This window comes from Bubalus kerabau, chromosome 19, assembly GCF_029407905.1.
Source record: "Bubalus kerabau isolate K-KA32 ecotype Philippines breed swamp buffalo chromosome 19, PCC_UOA_SB_1v2, whole genome shotgun sequence".
Taxonomy (NCBI): domain Eukaryota; kingdom Metazoa; phylum Chordata; class Mammalia; order Artiodactyla; family Bovidae; genus Bubalus; species Bubalus kerabau.
The window spans coordinates 3560282-3585046 of NC_073642.1; the positions used below are offsets into that span (position 1 = coordinate 3560282).

The following is a 24765-nucleotide window of genomic DNA, read 5'->3' on the forward strand; positions in this document are numbered from 1 at the left end:
CTGGAATTGAGCTGCATGAGCTGCTTATATATTTTTGAGATTAATTCTTTGTCAGTTGCTTCATTTGCTATTATTTTCTCCCATTCTGAGGGCTGTCTTTTCACCTTGCTTATAGTTTCCTTCTTTGTGCAAAAGCTTTTAAGTTTAATTAGGTCCCATTTGTTTATTTTTGCTTTTATTTGAAATGAGGAACTAGACTCTTAAACATTCAGAAACAAAAGGAGGCTGACACAAAAAATTCAAATGCTGTGGCAACTGGTCTCATGTTGTGGGAGCAGGGACCTTCCTCTTGTCGGGAGCTCTTCTCAGAAAACAAGGGAAAGGGAGAGACTGCAGGCGTGACACCCCATCAAGAAATAAACTGCCTCCCCGCGCACTGTGCAGAGATGGGGCTGCCTGGGCACCACTGCCTAATGCATTCAGAGAACAGAGATGATCAACAATCAGACTGAAACTCCCAGGCCCCTCAGGAGTGAGCTCCTGTAGGTCAATATGCTGCTGGAACACTACATTTCAGCCCAGGAAAGAATCTTTTTATCCTCTCCTTGAAGACAGTCAAAAGTGGTAACTTGGACATGCACAGATCATCTTGCTTTATTCTTTGGGATACACACTTTGCACACACACACTCTCAGACACATATACATGCCTACACACACACACACACACCTACACACATCCATATTCACTTATGAGGAGGAACTTATGACAACTGGGAAGATCTCACATTACCAGCTCCTGCTGGTAAAGAAATTCCTGCTCCAGAAACATACACACACAGCCTCAAACTTTTTTCAATCACTGATGTAATTCAACTACATTTAGAAGAACTGAAAATAGATTAAATTATTTTTTCAATGAAAACATACAAAAAACACTTCACATTGTACACCACCATAAATAGAACAAAAACCTTATAGCTTTAGTTATCGTTTTCCTAGAATAAGAAATAACTACTTCCAACCATACAAAAAACACAAATTTAAATGAACACAATGTTGAAGTTTTTATATATTGTAATAAGATCTTTTACAATTAATCCTCCACATAAGCATAATATTATCAATTTCCTGGCATTCAGCTGTTTTCATTAAGATTACAGTGCTTCACTCTCTGTAAAGTCTGCTTTGTTAGACCACAGGTTCAAGTTAAAATATCCATGGCAAACTCACCAGGATTAGAAACCAAAGCATCTTATTATACAATCAAATTGACATTCCCCATTAATCAAATACAGTTGATACTATAAAACATGGCATGTCTCAGATAATTATATTACCTACCTAACTGAATTGCTTTGAATATCCATACTTGCTAGAATTAAAATTTGAGTCCAAATATAGTTATTCTCAAAATAATTTTCTTTCTCAAAGTCTTTCCTCTTACCTATTTAATATCCTTTAACAAAAGTATATGCTTGTTAAATTTGAGAATAAAAATGTCCCACAGTACATATATATAATGGAATATTGCTTGGCCATTAAAAAGAATGAAATAATACCATTTGCAGCAACATGGATGGACCTAGAGATTGTCATACTGAGTGAAGTCAGGCAGAGAAGGACAAATATCATACAACATCCTTTGTATGTGTGGAATCTAAAAAGAAATGACACAAATCACTTACTTACACAACAGAGAGGGACTCACAGACTTAGAGAACTTACAGTTGCCGGCATAAAGGACGGGCAGAGGGATAGTTAGGGAGTCTGGGATGGACAGGGACACACTGCTATACTTAAAATGGATAACCGACAAGGACCTACTGTATAGCACGTGGAATTCCGCTCAATGATATGCGGCAGCCTGGATGGGAGGGGAGTCTGGGGGAGAATGGATACTTGTATTGTTTGGCTGAGTTCCCGTCACAGTTCACCTGAAACTATCACAATACTTAATCAGCTACAGCCTAATACAAAATAAAAAGTTTTCAAAAAAATAAAAATAAAGCTCAACTTATAGACAAACATTTTTTTTAAAAATGTCCCATAGAATAAATTATGAGCTTAATGACTACACTTCATGGTAAAAGAAAACCATGAATCTTTTTGTTAAGGCTTGATATCAACTGATCCAATTAACACACCCAGCCAGCTGTCTTTGTTTTCCACTTTGATGACAGATGGTTTCCTTCTTCAGTCTCACAGCAGAGAATGTAACTAATTTGAAGACTACTGGAAAAGCTTAAGGAAAAAGAAACTTTGTTGCAAAAACTATATCACAAACCACTTTTTCACCCCTAGTTTTCCTACCATAGAGATAATTTGGGGAGCATGCGTAGGTAGAAACAAAAAATATTAATTTTGTTTCCTCATATTTGGAATTTTGGTTATCCTTCTCAGCTTCTTGAATTTTATCAAGTAGCTTGGGGGAGGACTGCCTCTCCCTCCTAAAGCAAACTCAGCTTTGTCACTGCCTGAGAGAGTCTGGCACCCAGTGCTGGTGGGATTTTAGACAAATCTATGTGCATAAATGGAAGGAAAGCCACGTCACTGACTTAGGATTAGGATCCTGCCAGTCTGGACATTAGGGGGAGGATGGATACATGTATATTTAAGTATATGTATACTTAAAAAGCACTACTTTTTAACATAGTGCTTCTCAGACTTTTTCCAGCCTAGGAAATTCCATACTGATGTCATCAGGAGCACGTGCCAGGCACACATGCACACACATATGCACACACCCACACACGCCTGGGCAGAGTCAACTTGGGCAGGCTCGTGGGTTCAGCTCTTCCTACAGTTCTCTCAATCAGCGCTTCACACTGCAGGAAACAGATGGCCCCGTGGGTGTGGGCAACAATCCCACAGGTCCATCCAAGAGACAAACCAGAGGAACGTTTTTTCCCAGGAAACTAGCCCACACGAAGTCCCCTCCTGGACAGCCCTTCCCTGACTCCAATATGCCTTCCGTGCCTCGGGGCCCCACCCTCTGCCAAACTCCACCACTGGGCACGCCCTGGTAGTAGCTCTGGTCCACCTCTGCGCAATTTCCTTATTCACCACAAGGGGAAAGAGGCTTGCCTATTTTGATGGGTGCCTAGAATGGCATTTAACATATAGTAGGTGCTCAGGAAATGTTTGCTAAAAGAATGAAACATCACAAAAATGAGTCTGTAAAAAAAAAATGATCACTGTGAAATCCTCAGCATAAGGAAGACCTGAATGAAGAGAGATACGCCCAGAACAGAAAGGGCTGCAGCAGCCCATGCAGCCAGACCCAGGGGGCGCCAGACTCTCCCGAGTCAAGCAGCGGAGGAGTGGCCTTGGTAGAATCTCCTGATTTCCCGTTCTGCTTCTTGTCTATAAAAGTGTACAACATCATTACCTCACAATATATATTTAAAAATATGATTTGGAAATGTTTGCACCACTATGAACGGGAAAGGCCCGGTAAGATCTGACTCCCAGGAAGCTGGAACAAATGTGAGTTGCTGGGACAGCTCATGGTCAGCCTTGCTGCTGCTGCTAAGTCGCTTCAGTCGTGTCCGACTCTGTGTGACCTCATAGATGGCAGCCCACCAGGATCCCCCATCCCTGGGATTCTCCAGGCAAGAACACTGGAGTGGGTTGCCATTTCCTTAGCCAATGCATGAAAGTGAAAAGTGAAAGTGAAGTCGCTCAGTCGTCTCCGACTCTTAGCGACCCCATGGATTGCAACCCACCAGGCTCCTCTGTCCATGGGATTTTCCAGGCAAGAGTACTGGAGTGGGGTGCCATCGCCTTCTCCTGTTCAGCCTTGGAGTCCCTTTTATTTCGTGGATAATGTCAATTTGACAGTTTGATCCAAACTTTGTTTTTTTCATTTTTGGTTTGCAGGATCTTAGTTCCCCAACCAGGGACTGAACCATTGGGCTCTCTGCAGTGAAAGCACGGAGTCCTAACCACAAGGGAACTTACATGACCCCAACATTAAACCAAATGTTCAGTTTGAAGTGCCAATATCTACATTTCCTTCTCCAGAGCCGAGATGGCTGGGTGGCTGGAGGTGTTTGGGCACCCTGCCCTTTGACCCGGGGATCTGGACAGGCCACACGTGCACCCCACCTCACTGTCATCATGCTGGGCTTCCAGCCTCTGAATTCTGTATGATTTGGCAAACACTCTTCAGTAAATACAATGCTGTGTCCACCTCTGAGACATCATCTGACCTGTGTCACTGCCTAAAACACTCCCTGGCTCCCAGACCCTCCCATCCTCGCCTTCAGAATGCAGTTCATGGCCTCTTTCTGGATGCCTCCCCGGCCTTCTGGAAGGCCCTTTCCCATCCCGTCCCCTCAAGGGCATCTCTTCACTGCTCAGTGTCGAGCATCTGCTGGCAAGCAGGCGTGGGCCCACCGCCTTAAATGCCCAGACCCTGCAGCATGTGGACCACTTCTGTCTTTCTCAGCATCCTTCCTGGCAAACAAGCTCTTCATAAACGACTTCAGAAACTGGAAAGGGTGAGAAGAGGAGCCACTCTCTCATTGTCAGCAAGGATGGGGGCGGCGCCAGCAGTCCGCTCAGTGCATTTGGCCTCCAGGACTCTCAGCTCGGGGGACCAGGGCCCGAGCCCACTCTGCTGCCCCCTGCACCCCGTCCTGAGCCCCTCTCATGCACAGGCCTGGGACCCGCAGAGCTGCTGTCCAGAGTCACCTCTGGCAGTCGTTCACGGCAGCAGCAGGAGTCACACACAGAGGGGGCATCTCCAGCACCCAACTCCAGCAGCTCCTCTCAGCAGATGGCACCTGCCCCAGCATCTCAAAAGTTACCATGCCCAGCACCTCTCAGTGGATAGCACCAGCCCCGGTATCCCAAAGGCAGCATGCCCAGCACCTCTCGGCGATGGCACCTGCCCCACATCTCAAAGGCCATCATGCCCAGCACCTCTCAGCGATGGCACCTGTCCGGCATCTCAAAGTCATCATGCCCAGCACCTCTCAGTGATGGCACCTGTCCGGCATCTCAAAGTCATCATGCCCAGCACCTCTCAGTGATGGCACCTGGCCTGCATCTCAAAGGCATCATGCTCAGCATCTTTCAGCGATGGCACCTGCCCCAGCATCCCAAAGTTACCATGCCCAGCACCTTTCAGCGATGGCACCTACCCTGGCATCCAAAAGGCATCATGCCCAGCACCTCTCAGCGATGGCACCTGCCTCAGAATCTTGAATTTATCATGCCCAGCACCTCTCAGCGGATGGCACCAGCCTCGGCATCCCACCGGCATCATGCCCCAGTGCCTCTCAGTGGAAGGCTTCCCTACCCCCGTGAGGGCTGAGCCCCTGGGACAGCCCCCAGTAGCTTTCCTACCATCCCATGAGGGATGGCCACGAACTCGGCCATGAGAGCAAGGCTCAGCTTCAGGGCCTCTTCCCTGGACGCTGTCTCAGCCCCAAGACCACTGGCTGTTCTGTCAGCCCTTCTGCATTCTGGGGAGTCATTACTTCTTACTGTGCAACCCCCATGGGGAATTCTTTCTTTACATCAAACTTGCCCTAAATCAGATGTGGTTTCTGCCTCCTCACTAGACCCTGGTGGATGCACCCAGACCCTGCATGATTGTCAAGGCCCTCTCTTATTCTTCACCTAAGTTTTTCAAATAGCTCTAATTTAAGCTCCCCTAGGGGCCTCCACTTCTAAGAGAGCTGTCATCAACCTGGGACAGTATTACTGTGTATTGAACAGGAATAAGCTTTTCAAAACCTGCCTGAGATGCCAGCTGACTCCATCTGTGAAAACCTCACCTCAGTACACAGGACTGAAATGTTCCTGACATTGTAGCATTACAGCTGAACCTTGGTTTTCCAATTGTCAGGCTTCCATGGGGAAGTTCATATATTTCAGAATAATATTGTATAAGAAAAATTCAGGTACCAGAAAAATGCCTCTGGACATTAGGGAAAGAAGGGGAGAAAAAAACAGAAAGGGAAAAAAATATACTAATAATAAGGACTAGAGTGTGCATATTGAAGAATCTGGGTGCTAATAAAGACCTTTTTTTTTTTTTAAATCAATCAAAATGGTTCAGGTTCCTAATTTTGGCTCAGCTCCACTGGCCTCCACAGGCACACACAGGCCCTACGCAGGTAGGTTAAGGATGCATCTGTCTGTGGCCATCCTGGAATTTCAACATCCAATCCATCTTACAAATTACACATTTGTACAAAGCACCAATGAATAGTAAGGTGTTCCAGCTTTCGTTTGGGAAAAATGTGGGTTGAGGAGGCTTTTAGATATTACTGAGTTTAGCAGCTGAACAAACCAGATGATAGGAAACAAGAAAGTCACTCAGAAGAGCTGACCAAGGAGATGCACCTACCTGGCTCTGCCCCTCTCGCCATCCAAACAGATCCCTTCTGCTCTCCAGTTCTGCAGTTTCACCCGATTGTCCCACAGTGTCTGAGCTTTCATCCATTAGATGCTCAGGAGCGTCTGTTTATGTTACACGCACCGTCTGCACACACTGGCCGCTTCTCCAGGATGGAGCTGGAGTTTGTGTCGTCACCGCCTCCCTCCAATCCAAGCCCATCCTTGCTGACCTCAGGGGTGGTTCCCATGCTGGGCTGGACCCTGGAGAGGGCTCAGGAACTGCGGGCTTTGGGGACCTGGGTTAGGCCCGGGAGTTAGGCGGCCTCCGAGCAGAGGCACACAGGGCCTGGGGGAATGTGGGGCAGGGGAAGCTCGCCCTGTGCACTTACTACCAAACCCTGGAGCACGATCAATAAGGAAGCTGAAGCGCACTGGAGGGGCCAGTGCTGGGCCCCGAGGGTGCCCAGCGAGCCCTGCCATCAACTCTTCTGATCTGGGAGGAGACAATCCCGTTTTTAAAAATACCATTTTTAATGTTTATGTATGCTTTGCCTCATTGCAAGCAAGATCTGAAGCAACTCACAAAACATTCTTGGCACAAAAGGAGCCTGAAATGAGGAAATCAGGGTGGTGGATGGAAGCAAGGGCACAACGGTCCGGACATGGTGAGGAAGTCGGGGTCTGCAGGAAGTGACCGAGCATCAGGCTCAGAAAGTCCTGCCACCAGGGCTGGCGAGGGCCCCAGGGTGTGGGAGGCCATCTGGCCCTTTGCAAATGTGTCAAGGTGGGCACAGCAACCAAGGGCAAATGGCACGGACATTCACAACAGAAGCCAGGGATGCCCCCCAGCCACCCTGCACGATGAACACTGCACCGCAGATGCCAACAGTGCCCCAGGGACACCCCAGGCTATAAAACAAGCCAACTGCTCCAGAACCCCTCGGTGCTGAGTCTAAGGCCTGGCTCCCCTGTAGAAGCTCACAAAGACAGGGCAACGACAGAGGAAGAGACCCCTCCACGCCCCTCAGTGGCGGCCTTCCTGAAACGCAGGAGCATATCGTCTCAGGTGCTTCTTAAACCTTCCTTCCTTGATGGCAAGACCCACATGCCCAGAGACAGGCAGCGCGGTGACAGAACAACAGCCGCCATGATCCTGATCATGCTCCCTGGCAGCCCCTGGGGTCGGCGCCCTGTCTCCTCTGCACAGGCCTGGAGGGCGACAGAGGAGGGAGCCTCCTGAGGGCTCTGAGCTTTCAGCCACCGGCTACTGGTGGGTACCCGGGCTGGGCCCGGCCCCCGGTTCTACCTCTCAGTCCTCACAGGCCTAGCATGTCTGAGCTGGACTGACGCTCCTCCCAGACAGGATCCAGTCAGAGACGGTGACGCAGATGGACCCGGGGGATGCGGGTGACCTCAGACACACCCCTGAGGAGAGGAATTCCTAAGCCGCATGCTGCGGCCAGGTCGCTACTTCTGCTGTGTCAGAACAAGAGCAACAGGCAGATAAGCGCCAACAGTCGGCCAGGCCCAAGTGTTCCCAGTGACGTGAAGGCCATTCCAAGTCTGAGAAGTGGACAGTGGACCCAGAGTCCCAGAGCCAGCCTGCTCCCCGCCCCCGGGCAGTCACGGCTCCAGCGCGAAGGGACACCGACCCTCGGCCCCACCCAGGCGCGGACCTGCTCTCACAGGAAGTGAACGCCCAGACCCTCGCTCCCCCACCCCCACAAAGGCGCGGACCTGCTCTCACAGGAAATGAACGCGCCCAGAGGCATGGAGGCCCACTCGGGAGACACGGTGGGATGCAGTCCCTGGGGCCGGAAGGCACCAGGTCACTTACGAGCTCAGAGAAGCCTCGGACCACCTGGCGCTGCTTCAGGTTGGTCTCCCCATCCAGGTTGGCTGTCTCGATGTGGCACAGCCCATCAGGGTCGCTGGAGGACAGCAGCAGGATGTCCGCGGGGATGGTCTCATTGCAGCGAAGGCGCACGAAGTCTCCCACGCGGATCTCCTTCCAGAACCGGTTCACGTACTGCTCCTCCTCCCTGGCAAAGAGACGGCCGTTAACAAGGCTGGCGGAGGCCGACTGAGGCCACATCTGGGTGGCGGGCGCACGCAGCTCGGTGAAGGCTCTGTGCCACCCTCTGGCCTGTGGAAAATTTCCATAATAAGAAATGCTGAGAACCCCCCTGCTGGCACAGCAGGTAAGAATCCGCCGGCCAATGCAGGAGAAACAGGTTCAATCCCTGGTCCAAGAACATTCCGCATGCCACAGAGCAGCCTAGGCCAGTGTGCCATGACCAGTTTTCTGTGCTCTAAAACACACCTTCCCCTCCCGCGGACGCAACTACAGAAAGTCTGCACACAGCAACAAAGACCCAGGGCTACCAAAAATTAATTAATTATTTTGAAAAGACAAGCACTTAAAAAGATTCCTGAAGGCCACAACCAGCATAACTCCAATTACATGAAATATTTAGAATAGGCATCCATGGCAATAGAATATGGATTCGTGGTTGCCACCCTCTAGGGGTTAGGGAGATGAGGAGAAGTTATTTACTGGGTACAGGTTTCCATTTGGGGTGATTAAAACGTTCTGGAACTAGGTAGTGGTCATGGTTGCACAACTTTAAACACACAAAATGCCACTGAATTATTCACTTTAAAATGGTTAAACTGGGGACTTCCCTGGTAGTCCAGTGGTTAGGACTCAGCACTTCCCCTGCAGAGGCTGCATGTTCAGTCACTGGGATCCCACTGCCATTACCCGGTCAAAATTAATTACTTAATTAAAAAAAATTAAATGACTAAATTTTCCACTCCTAGTTATGTATCTCTAAAGAACTAAAATCAGGGACTTGTATAGATATTTGCCTACCCTGTTCATAGCAGCATTACTTCCTGTAGCGTAAAGGTAGAAACAACCCAAATGCCCAACAATAGATGAAGAGATGAGCAAAATGTCATAAATCCACATGAAGTGAAGTGAAAGTCACTCAGTCCTGTTTGACTCTTTGTGACCCCATAGACTATACCAGCCTATGGAATTCTCCAGGCCAGAATACTGGAGTGAGTAGCCTTTCCTTCTCCAGGGAATCTTCCCAACCCAGGGATTGAGCCCAGGTCTCCCACATTGCAGGCAGATTTACCAGCTGAGCCACAAGGGAATACAGTGGAATATTATTCAGCCATGAAAAGGAAGGAAATTCTGACTCATTACAAAATGGATGAACTCGGAGGTCATTATGCCAAGTGAAATCAGTCAGTCATGAAAGGACAACTATTACACAATCTCACTTTTATGAGGTCCTGACACAAGACAAAGTCACAGATACAGATAGTAGAATCTCTGCACCATCTGCAGGATGGAGCCCATAGAAACGGATCTTCCCCATGTCACTCAAGATGAAGTGGATAACAGGATGGAGCCCATAGAAACGGATCTTCCCCATGTCACTCAAGGTGAAGTGGATAATCACTCAACACGGCCACCACAGTCAGCTTTCAGCATCTGTTAGTTACCATTGCTTAATAGATACCAGGATGAAAACATTATGTGTATATTTCTGCTTAGATTTTTTACTCTGGAAAATTGAGCTCATTAAACCTACAAAGGACATTTTAAGAGTTCGTTGGAGACAGTCTTGTCCACATTTATAAATAAACAGAACCAAGACTCTATCACAAGATATCATTCTACATGATGGAAACGGCATCAAAAAATCTTCTGGGCTATATTGTCAGGAAAATAAAGAGCCCTAAAACACATTCCACTTGCACCCTCACCCTCTCAGTGGCCCCTATCTCATAAAGTGACGTTCCTCAGCTGAGTTCTCAGAGACCAATTCAGCAGTGAGTCTGGGTCTCACCCGACTCCCGAGTTCTGGCGACCAGTCCTGAGTGTCAGACTTATATTTTATTCTGAGGGCACCCATGGCAAATGTCCAGGTGCTGAAAACTGAAGAAGCTGTTGTAAAGCCTCTGTTTTCTTGCATTCCTCTAATTCATGAGCACAGTAGTTTGGTTGCTACAGAGCCAACGAAGACAAATTAGATACAACTTTGTCCTCAAAACTAAATGCAAGGTGTACATACAAATATTAAAAGAAGAAGAGAGGTAATGCAATTTTATCAAACATGGTGTGTATTCAAATAATACTTGACCAGCTTATCTAAATTGTAAAATATTATTTTGCAATTTATGAAACTCATTTCTTGTAATTTCTTGTACATGTTTATTACTTGTTCTTAATGGCTTTTACTGTTGGAACCATGACTGTTGAAATCAAAAAAAGTAAAAGCCAAATGCAAAACCAAAGCACTAGACAGCGCCCCCTGGGGGTTGTGGCCTGCAGCCCCCAATGGGGCTCCGGGCCCAGCACCCCCTCCAAGGCCAGGACACTGTTCAGATGAGCGTCCCCCAGCTGGACAGTCCCCCAGCCCGCCTGAAGGCACTGCTCGCTCACCGTCACAGTCTGACCACCTTGCAGTGGACTGAGACGAAACATCACCTAACTGTGTTCCTATTTTCTCTTCTGAAGGTCAGACTTTGACTTTCTACCATTAGAAACATTCTAACATTAGCTTCTCAGTCTTTCTTCCTCCTCAGGACCCTTGTCGGCTTCCCACAGAAGCCACAGAGGCATCTCAAGGGCCTGTGTCCTTTCCTGGAGAAAGTATCCAGAAGCCAAGTCCCTGTGCGGCCCCTGAGGCAACAGTACACTCTTGGCGAGCTGTGCGGCCTAGCGTGACAGCAGCTGCCGGGAGACCGGGCCCGTGCCCTGGGGAGGGGTGGCCAGCGGGGGGAACCCCGTCCGGCTCAATTTATCTTCACCATGCTCCATTTACAGAACTCGTCCAACACGAAGTCACTGTCCATCTGCCTTGAAATCTTAGAACATTAGCTTGCCCACTCCAGCAGAGCACGTCTTTAAAACAGCAACTTCTCAAAGTTACTGTGGAGGCTCTGAGTCTGGAGGAGCCCTCACCACCCCCGCCCTGGAAACAGCGACGGCGAGACCTCAGTGCCCGTCCTGGCAGGAGCGGCCCCCACGCCTGCAGGCACGAGAACAAAGCGAGCGGCAGCAGGCCACTCTGGGCCTGAAGGAGAGAGGCCCTGCAGCTCACGGGGACCCGGGAAACCCAGGCTCCGGAGGCACCTGGGGCCGAAAATGGCACAGAGCTTGTTCTCCTCTGCAGACCAAGACTCCTCACGCAAGCCCCACGGCTGCGCCGACTGCTCCAGCGGGAGCTGCAGCGCCAAGCCTGCACCCCACGCTGACCTGGTAACATCCCTGCCTGTGTCACTCGTATTCATTTTCATTATAGGTATGTCAATATACATCATAAAGTAACATACACTGTATAACGTATATACCGTGTTACATATTACACGTGTATGTCTATACATATATAACAGATACCATATGTATAACATACATATTATATGTAAGTAGCCCCAGCAACTGTATTTGGACATACAGTCGTTAAAAGAGGTGACTCAGTCTAAACGAGGTCACAGGGTGGAACCCCAGTCCAACACGAACGGAGCACTTCTAAGAGGGGGAGACACTAGGCATCCGTGTGCGGGGGACCATGTGAGCACACGGAGAGACCACCGTGGGCGAGCCAGGGAGAGGTCCTGTCAGCGCCTTATCTGGGACATCCAGCTCCAGATGGGACGAGAATAAACTTCTGGTGTGTGAGCCGCCCCGTCTGTGCACCATCACGGCAGCACGAGCGGACCAGCGCCTGACAGTGTCCACTCCCTGACTCCCGCTGGAGGGGTGCCCCCAGCCGGGAGAGCAGGAAGAGGGGGCAGCAGGGGCCAGGGGACTCAGGGTGTGGCCCAGGGAGCCTCCTGCACATGCCTATGCCCCATAGACCCCTCTGTGCACAGGAGAAGCACCGCAGGGAAGACAGAAATGAACCCCACTGATACAGCAACACGGCCTCCTAAGAGCACTGATGCCAGAAGCAGCAGCTAAATGCTTTAGGACCAGCTTCTGTTTCTTCAGGTCACGGTGGATGCTATCTAGGGTGGACAGGACACGCATCCACCCTTCTGTACAGGAAAAGTCTCAGGAGTGTACACCACCCATGGGTGCCCTGTGAACTCCTGAATTCTAACCTCCACCAGGCAGGCACCTGCACTCTGCCAGGGGCCAGGGCATCCACCCGAGACACAAGGTTTAGACACTATGCATCTGCTTACAGCACCTTACTGCACAAGTGCCCCATGCAGTGTGCCCGATGATACTCCTGAGTGCAGGGGCTGCCTCATTGGCTGGCAGGACTCTGAGATGGCCCCCAGACCCCCAGCCCTAGTGGGCGTGCCCTGCCGGTCCCCCCGAGTCAGCTGGGGTGCCGCAGGAGTCACTCCTACACGTGCAGTGAAGGTGCCCCATTAGTGGGCTACGAGCTCATTAGCAGGGAGGCCATCGAGTGGGCCTGACAGAACCATAGGACCCCTGTACACTGGACCTCAAGCAGAGACGGCGAGTCAGACGCAAAACTGCAGCGAGCAATGGAGGAGCCACGTGGCCAGAGCCGGGGGGGCACTGGCATTCAGCCAGCAAGAGCAGGGGCCAGGCCGACCAGCACCTGAGCGAAACTCCATCAAGGATCTAGTGAGCCTGGAAGAGGACCAGGCCTCAGACGAGACATGTCAGGCCAACACCCAGACCGCACCGGGCGAGGCCCAGGGCAGAGTACCTGGCCAGCACGCGCCTGCATCCTGCTCCTGGAAACTCTACAGCACACAGCAGAGTTGTCTCCAGTTGCTGGGTTTATAGTAACTCATCACACAGCAGGAGAAAGCTAATGCAGACAATCCTGACCTGCACAGAGGCAGGAGCTAGAGATGGCTCCCTGCCCGGGGGCATGGTCCTCGAAGGGTGCAGCCAACGAGAAAACCACACTCAGCTTCAGAATACGTACACCTAAGAAAAACACGGAGCTACCAGGGGAGCCCAACTGAGAAAAGGACTATCTCACAGGAAAAGAATGCAGAGCAAGACTGCTTAAAATCCAACCACAGAGGAAAGAGCCCAACAGAGGGTATGCATAACACATCAAAACGTGGGCAAACCTGAAAACATGTAGTCCACATCATCCCATTACAAACTCGGGGTGGGACCCTCCACGGGAATGACAACCGTCCTTCCGATCAGCTGAGTGCCTTGCTCAGGTGTCCTGAGGGGTCTGCCCCCAAGGGTTCAAGAGTTCAAGGGCCACTGGTGGGAAACTGTGATTCTTCTGAGATGGGGCGGGGAGTGGGGGAGGGGACCAAGCTGAAACGGGGCCCGAGTCTTTTCGAGGGACACGCTGCCGCTGGTTTTTCTGCACCAAAGCCCTCACCTCTTGGCCTCTTATTTGCTCAGCTGTAAAGTGAAAGTGTTAAATAATTTCCAAGATCTGTTCCATGATTAGCTTTCCTCTTCTGGGACAGTCAGTTAACCCTGTTTATTATTAGTCCTGCTGAGCTTTGCAGTTCTTATCTGAGCCTTTTTTGTGCAAAACAGTACAATGCAGGGGTGAAGAAATAAGGAAATATTAAAGTGACCAGTGACAAATTTTATTTAAAGACAAGCAGTAAACAAAATTCTAAGCTCACGTCATCGTTTTTGATCTGTTGTTTAGGCTGATAATCTATTTATTTGTGCTAGTTGTGTTTTTAAGATTACTAAGAAAATAATTCCAATAAGAGGAGATAACTGAGTTACAGGATTTACAGGAATTATTTTAAGCAGTTGAAAAGCATGTTTTTGCCTGAAGATGCTTTGTTACTTTCATGTAGCTCTTTGGATTCAAGGACTCCTGCACAGAAACGTTCTGTTAATGATTTATGCTTTGAAATGTATCAGAACTCCCACCAGTTCAGCCTCATTCATGGCCCCTCTCCAGTTGTGGTCCTGCCTCTGCAATGGCTAAGGTTTTTCAACAAATCTGACTCCATGGTGGATCTGTTGCTTTAACTTTTGTATTCTATTGCTTTTGCTTCAAGTTAACCACTAAACAGATGTTGCCTTTAAGCTTAAATGATAATGGCCCACCTCTGGAAACCCTGCTTCCCAGATAGTGAGCATTAAGCTAAAATACCTTTGTTTAGCTCTCACAGGAAACATCCTGACTAGGCCCACCTGTGAATGACTGCAGGGAGAAAGAAACAAACACCTCCCCTCCAGAGGTTGACAAGGACCAGGAAATGTTTGACTTTACTTCCTTGTTTAGTATAAAAGAAGCCTCAAATCTAACTCAGGCAAAATGGTTCTTTGGGGCAGGAGTCTGCCACCTTCTTGGTCTGCCCGCTTTACAAATAACAGCAATTCATTCCTCAATTTGATGGCCTGTCCTGTGGCAAGCAGTATGAGCTCGGACTTGGTAACAATGTAGAGAAGGAATAAAACCAAACTGATAAAGTTTTTTTAAAAGGGACTTGTAGGAATTGAGGGAACTTTACTTTGATCTTTACTGTGTTGTTTTCAAATGGATTTGCATTTAGGTTATTAGAGTACCATTTTCCCTAACAGCAAAAGAATATTTTTTGTTTTTTTAAGGTGACAATAGATTCCAAATTTGAGAAACCAGTTAACATCCCTGGTGACCTACTGCCCCTCCGTCTACAAGGACAGACTGGGCTGTCATTGTCCTGCTGTCCATCCCGGCCTATGGATTTATGAACATACATATCCTCCTGGCTGGGAGGAGAAGATGATTTCTGATTCTGCCCATAGCCGGTGACTCCTCCCTTGTAACACGACACAACCATTCCAGTTGGAGCCAGGAGGCAGGCTGCCCACCGTTCTAAATGTCTCCATGAAATACCCATGCCGTCCACTTTTCAGTAATTTAGGAAATGAATGAGAAGTCTGTAATGCTTATCACTTGGATACATATTTGACTTTCTAATACATTGTCTGACTTTATGTGGCCATATCTTACCATATACTTTCTCATGTTCAAGAAATACTGGCTTTAATTCAATTGCATATACCTTTCACAAACACACATGGGAACTCCCCACCTCCTTCCCACCTCACCATGCCCACATGCTGCTCAGGGGCTGGCAATGGGGGTACAGGGGTAGATAAAGCACATCTCACTCACCTCCCTTGAGGTCTCCCTCCCCTAAACTTGTCTGTCCCTGAACAAGACCAACCAATGAAGAAGTGTGTCTTGGGTTTGGATGGGCAGGAAAGAATGAGGTAGAAAAAGAAGAGATGAGAGGGTTTTTAAGATTTGAGCAGATCCACTTGAAAACAAGGAATTAAAGAGGAAAGTACAATTCTCTCACTTGTATTTTTAAGTACAATTCAAGGCTGAGAGGAAGAACACTTGTTTTGATTAGGCAGTCTGGGAGTGCCTCCTGAAGAGGGGGCATCTGAATTTATCTCCTGAAGGATGAAAAAAATCTTAGGGTAACCCATACCCCACCCCAAGAGGACTACTTATACTAAAGAGTGGAATTTAGGGAGAAGCTAGAAGGGCAGTGACCAAACCAAAGCTAAGGCAAGGGACAGCAAAAGAGATCATGAGACTTGGGACAAAGAAATAGGAAAGAGAGATCTGGCGAGGGAGTTTGATTGTACAAGCGATGATTGGATACCACAAATGATTAGAGGAGTCAGTCATGGGGTGTCCAGGTCTCCAGCCTTGGTGTGACCAGCGACCTCACCTTGGTGTGGGCGTGCTATGGGATGGAACACAGTCCAGCTGGGAGCAATTCCAAGTCCAGTGCTGGCGGGCGTGGCGGTGTGCTGGTGGGAGATGCTCTGAAGACCAAGGTAGATAGAGACAGGCCCTCGGGGTTCTCGCATGAAGGTGACAGGACCCCCGCCCATGGGCGCCATGAAGGTGATTACGGGGGAGAGAGCTGGCTAGAAAGAACAGTGATAAGTATCAGCTCAGACAGGAGTGAGGAGGGAGGGAATGTCCATCAGGGGAAGCCAGTGTGGGGCTGGGCAGGCGGGCAGGGCAGAGGGAGGGGGCTGGAAGCCCAGGGATGAACATGCACTCAAGACCCCGGAGCCCACCCACTGCCACGGGCAGGGGTTCAGAGGCTGCACTGTCCACTGCCAAGTGATCATACCTGGACAAACAATCACCAAATGTGTGCTCATGGTCGCTGTATTTTTCTTCCCTTTTTCATGCCTCAACCTCCAGTGGCACACACTTGAATATGGCATAGCCCCTAAGATCAAAGGCCACCGTTCCAAACACCCCTGGTCCTTCTTGTTCCCTGTCCAAACCTGTTTCCACTCAAGCATGTCTCCTGACAGGCTAAGTGAGAGTTCAGTCTCTTGAAAGATGGGGAAATGTTTTCCAGAAGTGGGCCACCTCCACAAGGTTCACAAATGCTTAATGGCTTGGGACAAGGCTTTCAGCCAACGCCAGCTGAAGGCTGAGACCAGGTTTCTGTCAGCGCCAACGTGTCATGTTAACATCATGTTAACAACAGAACAGCAGGAGGGGAGGTGAGCCCCCACCAAGTGCAGCCCTCACCAGAAGCAAGCAGCATGCAGGGCACTTATTAACACACACAGTCCTCACTCAGAAGGTAGTGAGTCCTAGTACTCGCTCATGGATGGAGAGACTGGCCTGTCCAAAGTCACACCCAGAAAGAGGCACAGTGAGGACCACATCTGCCCAACTCCAGGGCCCCAGAGGCCTGGGGGAGGTCTGGTTTTGAAAATACACCCAATTGTGTGGCTTGCTTGCGTGTGTGCTAAGTCGCTTCAGCCATGTCCGACTTTTTGCAACCCTATGGACCATAGCCCGCCAGGGATTCTCCAGGCAAGAATACTGGAGTGGGTTGCCATGCCCTCTTCAAGGCAATCTTCCCAATCCTGGGATCGAACCCGTGCCTCCTGCATTTCCTGCATTGCAAATGGACTCTTTACCCACTGAGCTACCTGAGAAGCCCAATTGGGTGGCTTAAGGAAGACAATTTGGCAAAATTCTATGCCAAAAGCTCATTTTTTTCTTATCTTTTAAATTACACAGCACAGAAACCAATATGATCTGAAAATACTGGGTTGTCCAAAAGGTTAAGATTGAATTATGACAGCTGTCATATTAGCATGCAATTAAAAAAAAAACTTATCAAAACTGATTTTTCATGTAGCCATTTTAATAATGAAGATGGAAGAAAAAAGCAACTTTTCTGGCACATTACACTTTATTATTTCAAGAAAGGTAAAAACGCAACTGAAAAGCTAAAAGAAGAAAGATTCGTGCAGTGTATGGAGAAGGTGCTGTGACTGATCGAACACGTCACAAGTGGCTGGTGAAGTTTTGTGCTGGAGCTTTCTCGCTGGATGATGCTCCACGGTCAGGTAGACCAGTTGAAGCTGACGGAGGTCAAATCAATGAGAACCTCGAGAACAATCAATGTTATACCATGTGCGAGAGAAGCTGACATACTCAAAATACCCAAATCAAGTGTTGAAAATCATTTACAACAACATGGTTATGTTCATCTCTTTGATGTCTGAGTTCCGCACAAGTTAATCAAAAAAATCTTGACCATATTTCCACATGTGATTCTCTACTTAACAGTCCCAAAAATGTTCGTTTTTAAAACAAACTGTAACAGGCAATGCAAAGTGGATACTTCACAGTAATGTGAAATGGAAAAGACCATGGGGCTAGCGAAATGAACCACCACCAACCACATCTAAGGCCAATTTTCATCCAAAGAAGGTGATGTTGTGCATATGGAGGGATTGGAAGGCAAGTCCTCTATTACAAGCTCCTTCAGGAAAACCAAATGATTAATCCCAAGAAATACTGTTCCCAATCAGACCAACTGAAGGCAGCACTCGAATAAAAGTGTCCAGAAACAGTTAACAGAAAACACATAATCTTCCATCAGGGTAACACAAGACTGCATGTTTCTTTGATGACCAGGCAAAAATTGTTACAGCTTGGCTGGGAAGTTCTGATTCATCTGCAGTATTCACCAGACGTTGCACTTTCTGATGTTCATTTATTTCGGTCTTTATAAAATTCTCTTAATGGAAACAATTTCAATTCCCTGGAAGACTGTAAAAGGCACTTGGAACAGTTCTTTGCTCAGAAAGATAAAAAGTTTTGGGAAGACAGAATTATGACATTGTCTGAAAAACAGCAGAAAAAGTAGTGGAGCAAAATGGTGAAGACTTTCAATAAAGGTCTTGGTGAAAATGAAAAATGTGTCTTTTATTTTTAGTTAAAATATCAAAGGAACTTTTTGGCCAACACAATAAAATATTGTTATGCTTGAAAGGGGGTGGACAGGCAGACGGTTTCAGACGCATGTGGTGTCTGACCACCCCACCCAGTAACATTTCAGTCTATCTGCCAAAACACCTGCCTATTTGCAAACAACCAGGGGGGCCGTGTCCAAAGTCAAGTCACAAAGTTGTCATCTTGGCTAAAACTGGGCAGTGTGCCTCACTGAGCCTGGGCAAACGGAGGGGCGGCTTCGTGCTCAACACAGCTGGTGGGCAGGACCCCCTGTGCCTCCCCCTGGGGCTAAGGGCGGCAGGCAGGCTGTGAGCAGAGCTGGGCAGAGGGTCACTCTCATGGCTCCGGGTGACATGGCGGCTCTGACAGGCACTCCTGCCCTGGGCAGGGCACACTTCACACTGCTGGCAGCGAGGCTGTGGGCTGCGGACCAATAGACCTCTTTCAAATAGGGCAGCTCCCCAGTGTGTGTCTCTTCTGCACAAAGGCACCCACCCTTTTTTTGCAAAATCCCTCCCTCAAAAATACTTACACATGGTACTAAGTAGCTGGTTCCAGAAGGATCTAGCTAATTGTGACACCTGGCACTGGGCCAGGGTCTCCAATAGAGGGTGCCCAGGCGCAAATCCTTTGTCATGGAAGAAAGGACTCCCCCCAGGAAGAGGCACAGCAGAAAGCAAGGCCAGGCTCGGCCTCGGGTCAGGCCCATGGTTGGAGTTTTGTGTGATTTTGGTGTGATTTTCTCCCTACTGTTACTTTTGAAGGGATTTTTTTGTTTGTTTAATTAATAAAACCAGATACACTACAAATGAACAGAAAAGTTACATTTAACATTTAATTTGTTGTTTGTAACTAAAGCAAGAGCTGGGATTTTGTTTTGTTAACTTAGAAAGACGCAACTTCTCAGAGCAGTTAAGGAGTGGGGCGCGGGGCACGGTACGGGCAGTGCTCCGTGCAGAGTCACAGAGAAAGTACGGCGGGTGGCTCGCAGCATCCTGTATGAGGCACTGACACGGAACAGCCCCTGTAAAGCGAACGCTCTTTCCAAACGTCAGACTATCTCAGGTCTCTCAGCTTACCACATCTCCTACTGCTGAAACATCCCCTGTATAAGAAAGGCAAGCTCCAATTAAGGTTGTGCTTTATTTACTAAGCCAACAGAAATAGAGTTGGCCAGAAATGTCATCATGCATGCATACAGTTGAATGCATGTTCTTTTCCTCCAAATGGTTCGAGGTCGAGGTAGAATCAAATGTAAAGTATCTAGAAAGTTCCACAGAACACATTTTCAAGAAAAAGAGAAGACCAGAGAACTAACCAAACACGCAATCCAACTAGACCAACGTCTCCCAACCATGGCCCTAGGAAAGTACTAATTTGGCTCTCAAAGGAGAGAGCTACTCAATACTTTTTAAAGCTTTTTTAAGCAACAGAATGAACGAGATAACAGGATGAAGCAAGCCCTCAATGGGAGGTTCACAGCAAGAGATCCAAGAATCTCATGGAATAATTGTGCCAAGGCCTGGTGCCTTGAGGATAAGAAAACCTTCCCTGGATTCATTATTCAGATTGTGGACAAATGAGGCGGTGTGGGATAGTGGGCACTGGGGCGTGGAGAAAGAAAGACAGAGACAGTTTTCACAGCACTTTAAAAAGACCCCTCGAGATTCTGAAATTACCCCAAATTTATTATAGACTCTTTATGAGACAGGCCTGGAGCCTGGGACCCTCTGCTGCAGTACTGGCACCTGGACAAATGTCTCCTTGAGCTACAAAATAAAAGAAACTGTAAGGCACTAAAAATAACTGCATACATGCAGTTGGGGCAAATTATGGACAAGATATAAAAAGACAAAAAGAAAAAACCCGCAACTGCCACTTTCAAAAAGCCAGAAGCAAAAGCAGGGGGTGGGAGCAAAGGTGGGCAAACCACCTAAGCCACCCCTTTAGCCAGACCCCTGAACACACCATATAAAGAGCCAGCTTGCTGCTCCCCTGCTGCTGCTGCTGCTGCTGCTAAGTCACTTCAGTCGTGTCTGACTCTATGTGACCCCATAGACGGCAGCCCACCAGGCTCCCCCGTCCCTGGGAATCTCCAGGCAAGAACACTGGAGTGGGTTGCCATTTCCTTCTCCAATGCATGAATACACCATATAAAGAGCCAGCTTGCTGCTTCCCTAGTGGGGCCCAATAACGTCTTTGCTGAATTTCCTGTCTGGCCTCGGATCAATTTCTATTGATCAAGGAGGCCAAGAACCCTGGTGCGTAACAATTACACAACAGGCAGAGAAGGGAAGAGCCCAGAATGAGAGAGACAATGGCTTCAAAGCTTCAGCTCCCCTGGCGTCTGGGGCCAGACTGTTCCTTCCACAGAGGGCCATCACCACAGATCCCATCAGCCCAGCTCCTCCGGGAGAACGCCACCCAGCTGGAGGACCACTGCTTTCGGGCATCTGGATGGGCATGGAGGAAAGTGGGTTATTAAGTAAACCCTTACAGAACCAACATATTTTGAAAACCATAAAGGTGAGGACTCAGCACTGAAGCAAAAGTGGCAAACTCTGCAGCAGGAACTCGACCCAAATCTGTTGTGTAACATCCAGAATGTGTCCTTTCTACCCTAAACCAAAACAGCTGCTCCTTTGGTGAGACATGCTAATGGATTTGGAATTTCATACTAAACGTCAGAGGATGCTGGCTGTTCTCGCCCCGGATTACAGGGCCTCTGGCTTCTTTAGAATGAAGATTGCTGACTTTCCCAGTCCACACTGGACTACGCTGGGACCATGCGATCATTTGCTGCAATGTCACACTGCACACCCAGAAGGAAGGAATTTTCCCAGGGGATGTGCCAGCTTGTGACAGCAAAATGATGCCTAAAAAAGCAAGACCACTTAGGAACCTCTTAACTCAACCTCTTGAGTTACAAAACTTTTTTTGGACAAATCATTTCTATTGCAATCTTTTCTGAGTTTCATGAGACAGTCTCAAAATAGCTCAGGAGACATCAGGACCGTGGGGAGCAAGACTCTTCATCTCAATAATAATACTGCCCATTTGTAAAACATGTAAAACACTTTGGGGGAACCTGTAGAGTTTCCAAGGTCATTTCTTCTACATTAATTCACTGGTTGGTATGACATTCTCACAAAATGGGCAAACTGTCCACATTCTTTCAGCTGATGCCTTAAAGCTGGGAGAGATATGGTGTTTTTTAACAATTTTCCTAATACGCTGAAACAATCCATATTTCTCCATTGGTACCCAAGAGTACCCGCCCCCTCGTTTCTGTAAAAAGTAGCTACTGCGTTCTCCTTCTCTGCAGCCTCCTTGCCAGTCTAATAGGCAGACAGGACACATTACCTTTTTACAGCTCCCGCCTGCCTCCCATAACCTGCTCTTCTGGGGATTAACTGCCTATTTTCCAGCTGTTTTTCCTATTGGTATTCTATTCTTGACAACTTAATTTGTGAGAGCTTTTGTATTAAAACTATTAACCCCTTTTCTTTTACCTAGAAAACAATTTTCTCTAACAACTTTTTAAAAATGTTTGCTTGTATATATTTTGTCATATAAGTTTTAATTTTTATGTAGTTAAATGTGTGAGTTTTCTAGGCCTGTTGAGAAAGTCCCCCATGCTCCTAGACTGGACATATTACTTCTTCAGTTTTAGTGAGTGAATGCAGTGTTCTTTTCTTTTTTAATATCCAAGTGTTCAAACAAACTGATCTTTATTTTCATATACTACAATCTGAGGGTCCCAAGGCTGTTTCCTCCAGTCACACAACTGGATAAACACTATTTACTAAACAATCCTTCCCAATGAACTTCAATGCCCACTCTACAATTCTCACATGTAATGCCACATATCAGGGGTTCATCCTGTCTTTCTCCTGTCCACACCCTGACACTGGGATCCACTGCACAGTGTGGGGGGTCACACTCCCCAGGGAGCCCCTCTCACCTGCGTGGAGGCAGCCCTCTGGCAGACCCTGGCTGGCATGCTGGTGAGGCCGCATGCTTCCTGCTCTGCCTGTGCTAGCCCCTGCAGGTCACAGACAGCTTCATGCTGCAGCCCTGGTTCCACCAACCATGGGAAAAGTCCCTCCTGCTTCATCTTCCTAAAAATATCTTGGAACTTCCCTGGTGGTCCAGGGGTCAGGACTCTGTGCTCCTGATGCAAGGGAACGTAGGTTCGTTCCCTGGTCGGGGACTAGGATCCCACATGCCAGGCAGCAGATGAATAAATAAAGCCTTGGCTATATCCGGGCATTATAAACTCTAAGGCCATTTTATTCAATTCCAAGAGAACCTTGCAGGCAGACTCACTCACAGACACACACACACACACACGCACGCACACACACACACCCTCTTCTTGGAGAACTCACTCTCCCACCCATGGCGACGGGAAGCCTCCTGCTGGCTTATTGAATACATCCTTCAAAGAGATACTGCCGTTGTCTTCATGCAGGTTTTGAGCCTTCTTGTGCAGCTCACTCCTAGGTACTTTTACAGGATTTGTTCCTATTTTCAGCTCTATCCTCCCCAGTTCCCCTCTGAAGGTTCACTGCTCCCTGAGCTCCTATGAGTCATTCTTTGTGGTCCCTTCCTTAGCAGCTGTTTCTCTGGGTATGAGTTCCCTCTGCTCAAACCACCTTCCTTTCCCTGGTCGCTAGGCCCCCTGAGAAGGAATGGTCACTGTTCTTGGTTGGTGTGTTTGGGCTCTGCTCTACTTGCTAAAATGACAGCAGGTCCTCATTGCTGACAGTGAGGCAGGCTCCAGGAGAGCAGAGGGCACGAAGCTCCCTCCAGGCTCCTCCCAGCCTCAGGGTGAGTGAGAATCAGCCTGGGGCCAGTGTCAGCTCTCCCCTGCCACCATCCCTGCTGAGGGCTCGCAGCCCCGCAGACTCAGGCTCTCTCCGAGACACTCCGCCCTGTGGGACCCACTCAGGGCTCGTTCGCTGCTCTTCTCCAAGTGCCTACGGGAGAGCCTGGGCCACTCTCCATGGACCCGGATGGACCCAGGCCGGTCCAGGCGCACAGAGGCCCATGGCCACCCAGCCAGCATGCAGGTTGGATGGGAAACATGTTTGACTTCTGGTCCCAGATTCACCAGAGCCCCCCTCCTCTGAATCTGAATTTTGAATATGAGAAGACTTTACTCACGACAAGTCCCCTCGTCTGACATTCGAGGGGACTACAGGCTAGAGAAGTTTTTCCACCCGCTGGGGTATGGTGTCGGGGGTGTCTGCTCCCACTGTATTGCTGGGAGTCCTCCCAGGGCTTATGGAGAAGCACAGACCTTCGGGTCATTCCCTGACCAACACCACGGCGAGCTCTCCCGCCAAGGAGAATAAGGAATCACACAAGCAACCTCTTCTCCATATAAAGTTCTCCTAAAAAGCATTGCAGTAACATTTCTCCACAATGTATTTATTGCAGACGTCCCTCAGTCATGGCGAGCACAGTGAATGACCTCAAACAAGCTCTGTCCTTCAGAAGATTCAGCCCCGGAACAGAAGGGGTGTTAAAATATGAACTATGCTCCAGTGACATTTGTTTTGATGCAGTTTGCGTGATGGAAGACACCTCTGGAACTCACAGGCTGGGAGTCCGATCCCAATTGCCTCCAGGAATGGCACAGTAATGGTGGCAGTAACCTCAGGAAACTGATTTCACCCAATAATTTTCTGAAAACGATCAACAGTGCTGGAATTCAGAACAGACTTAACCCCCTCCTCGGGCAGCACATAGTGAGCTCAGTCATGCCGACGGTCCCCTTCTCCTTGTGCCATGGGTGCAGGGTCCCTGTCACCAGACGTGCCTGCAGTGCCCTGAGAGGGCAGACCGCGCCCACGTTAAGAACGAAGATGCTGAGAATCAAAAGGCGTGAAGCCAACACCCCTGAGATTCATGGCTGGAAGAGGGAAGAACTGCTCCAAAACCACACAGAGAAAGGAAGCTTGAAGCTAAAGTAACCTGTGCTTTCCAGTTTAAGGTTACTAGGGGCAAAAATGCTAAGAAATGGAAATTACTAAATTTTAAGTGGCACAAATGATAAAGAATCCACCTGCCAATGTAGGAGATGCAAGAGATGCAGTTTCGACCCCTGGGTCAGGAAGATCCTCTGGAGGAGGGCATGACAACCCACTCCAGTATTCTTGCCTAGAGAATCCCATGGACAGAGGAGCCTGGCGGCCTACAGTCCATGGGGTAGCAAACAGCCAGACACACACACACACATG

The 24765-nt window shown here is 48.4% G+C and overlaps 1 protein-coding gene across 1 annotated transcript in view; it reads right to left on the reverse strand.

Annotated features, from left to right (window-relative positions):
- Positions 1 to 24765, reverse strand: part of ATP10A (ATPase phospholipid transporting 10A (putative)) — a 183213-nt gene that overhangs the window by 101103 nt on the left and 57345 nt on the right. Inside the window, exon 2 of the mRNA XM_055556742.1 lies at positions 8131 to 8335. Coding sequence (XP_055412717.1) covers positions 8131 to 8335 — 205 coding nt within the window. The remainder of the gene's footprint in view (positions 1 to 8130; positions 8336 to 24765) is intronic.